General features: G+C 46.3%; 1 protein-coding gene across 1 annotated transcript; it reads left to right on the top strand.

Annotated features, from left to right (window-relative positions):
• Positions 1-584: 584 nt before the first annotated feature.
• Positions 585-1381, top strand: LOC129468406 (dual specificity testis-specific protein kinase 2-like). The gene has a single exon (XM_055253923.2). The coding sequence runs from the start codon at positions 998-1000 to the stop codon at positions 1379-1381; it is 384 nt and encodes a 127-aa protein (XP_055109898.2). The 5' UTR covers positions 585-997.
• The last annotated feature ends 1105 nt before the right edge of the window (positions 1382-2486 follow it).

The following is a 2486-nucleotide window of genomic DNA, read 5'->3' as shown; positions in this document are numbered from 1 at the left end:
TTCCTGGTTAATTCACTTAGTATAATAGCCTCCAGCTGCATCCATGTTGCTGCAAAGGAGTGATTTTGTTCTTTTTTACGGCTGCATGCTATTCCATGGTGTGTGTGTGTGTGTGTGTGTGTGTGTGTGTGTGTGTGTGTGTGTATTACATCTTCTTTATCCAACCTGCCACCGAATGAGTACCTATGTTGATTCAATGTCTTTGCTGTTGTGAATAGTGCTGTGATGAACAAACAAGTGCACATGTCCTTTCTGCAGAATGATTTGTTTTCTTTTAGATATATACCCAGTAATGGGATTGCTGAGTCCGATGGTAGTTCTGTTTTAAATTCCTTGGGAAATCTTCAAGCCACTTTGCATAGTGGATGAATTAATTTACATTCTCACAAATAGTGTGTATAAGTGTTCCCTTTTCTCCACAGCCTCACCAACATCTGTTGTTTCTTGACGTTTTAATAATAGCCATTCGGCGGCCCGGGAGCTCAGCAGAGCTACCAGCCGCCCTGTTGGTTTCGCTGGTCGGATTGTCCTCCTGGCCCCGCCAAACAGGCGCGGGGAGCGGCCCCGACTGTGGGGCCATGGCAGTAGTCTCCTCGTTCGCCGCCGCCGCTAGCCCAGCTGAGTCTCCGGCTTCTGCGCTAGGGGCTCCCACCGCCTCCGCAGGCTAAGGAGCTGCTGCCACCAACGAGCTGTGAGGGTTACTATGCCCCCTCTTTGCTGCCGTCTCCTCCTCTTGCCCGCGCAGGCACCCCTCTGGCTGCTCAGTCCTGCCTCAGATAACTAACTTAACTCCTACAGCTCTCATAGTGGAAAAATACTGAGCTAAGTAATAATGAAATGGAAGAAGTTTGAGCTTTGGTGCTGGATAGAACTTGGTTCCAGTTCTGATTCTACTAGCTCTGTATCCTTAGTGTCAAACCAGAAGAGAAGTAAAATTCAACAAAAATTTATGTGTGGAGTTCCTTCTTAAAAGAAGAAAAAAGTGATTATTTAGACTATGGATCAGAGCAAACGGAATTCAATTGTAGGATTTCCTCCACGTGTGGAGCGTCTTGAAGAGTTTGAAGGAGGTGGTGGAGGAGATGGAAATGTGAGCCAGGTGGGAAGAGTTTGGCCATCTTCGTACCGAGCTCTTATAAGTGCCTTTTCCAGACTGACGCGTTTGGATGATTTCACCTGTGAAAAAATAGGGTCTGGCTTCTTTTCTGAAGTGTTCAAGGTACGACGACACCGAGCTTCTGGTCAGGTGATGGCTCTTAAGATGAACACGTTGAGCAGTAACCGGGCAAACATGCTGAAAGAAGTACAGCTCATGAATAGACTCTCCCATCCCAACATCCTTAGGTGCAGAAGTATGAACCAGAGTTTTTCCCCAAATTGAGATTAGATCTACATTGGGAAGAATCCATCTCTTGGAACCCTAGGATTACACAGATGTGTCTTCTCGGTGCTGGCCCCGATGGGAGGTTGCTGAGTAGATGAGACTTCTGTTCTCTTGGCTTCATCTAGTCAGAACAGTTCCACTTTTTATCTTTTTTATATTGAACTTCTGTATAAGAGTTTTGAAGAAAAGGTCTCTTGCTTAAAAGAAAGAGAGAGAGAAATGAAGGAAAGGAAGAAAGAAAAAGAAAGAAAGAAAGAGAAAAAGAAAAAGAGTGAGTTGAAAATTTCTCTGTTAGTGCTTTGGAAAGGCTACTTGGGAAAGAAGCCTATCTGCATGATCTGCCAGATGGTAGGCATTTAATCCTCTGGGCATACCCTGGTTCTCTTCTGCCAGAGCTATTGTGTGCCCAGCAGGAGTGAGTGAGCTGAACCTTTGTAGTTCTCTTTTTCTTGACCCCAACCTCCCAGTTTCCCTTTTTCCGTTTATCTCCCTTCCTCCTAAGATTTCTATTTGAAAGGAAAAGTGTGGGGCCTGTTAAGTCATAGAGGTAGTACTTGTGTAAATTTTGTTCATGTGTGTGTATTCTGTTTATACATGGGCCCAGTGAAGATTGGTTGTTTTATCATCAGTTGGTCAAAGTTATCAGTTAAAAAAAGGTACAATAAAATACTTTGTTGAGTGCAGGGACTGATTGTTTAGGTCTCTTGTGAATAAGGTTGTTTACGCCAGAAAGTCTTATGCTTAAGATCTGTAACCCAGCTTCCCTCCCTCCCTCCCTCCTTTCTTTCTTCTTTCTTTCCTTCCTTCCTTTCTTTCTTTCTTTCCTTTTCTTTATTTATTTATTTCTTTTTTTTTTCCCTCTGTGGCCCAGGCTGGAGTATAGTCGGCTCGCTGCAGACTCCCTGCCTCCGGCTCCCGTGATTCTCCTGCCCCGGCCTGCGGGCTGGCTGGGATTGCCGGCGCGCGCCACCACGCCTGCCTGGTTTTTCTCCTTTGGCTGGAGGCGCGGTTTCGCCATGTTGGCCAGGCTGGTCTCCAGCTCCTGACCTCGAGTGGTCTGCCCGCCTCGGCCTCCCGAGGCGCTGGGACTGCAGATGGAGGC

Source organism: Symphalangus syndactylus, chromosome 18 (genome assembly GCF_028878055.3).
Source record: "Symphalangus syndactylus isolate Jambi chromosome 18, NHGRI_mSymSyn1-v2.1_pri, whole genome shotgun sequence".
NCBI lineage: Eukaryota > Metazoa > Chordata > Mammalia > Primates > Hylobatidae > Symphalangus > Symphalangus syndactylus.
This window is presented reverse-complemented; position numbering and strand designations above follow the sequence as displayed.

Bases quoted from the DNA above. Each gene is read 5' to 3' on its own strand.
- LOC129468406 (XM_055253923.2), top strand. From the start codon at position 998: ATGGATCAGAGCAAACGGAATTCAATTGTAGGATTTCCTCCACGTGTG.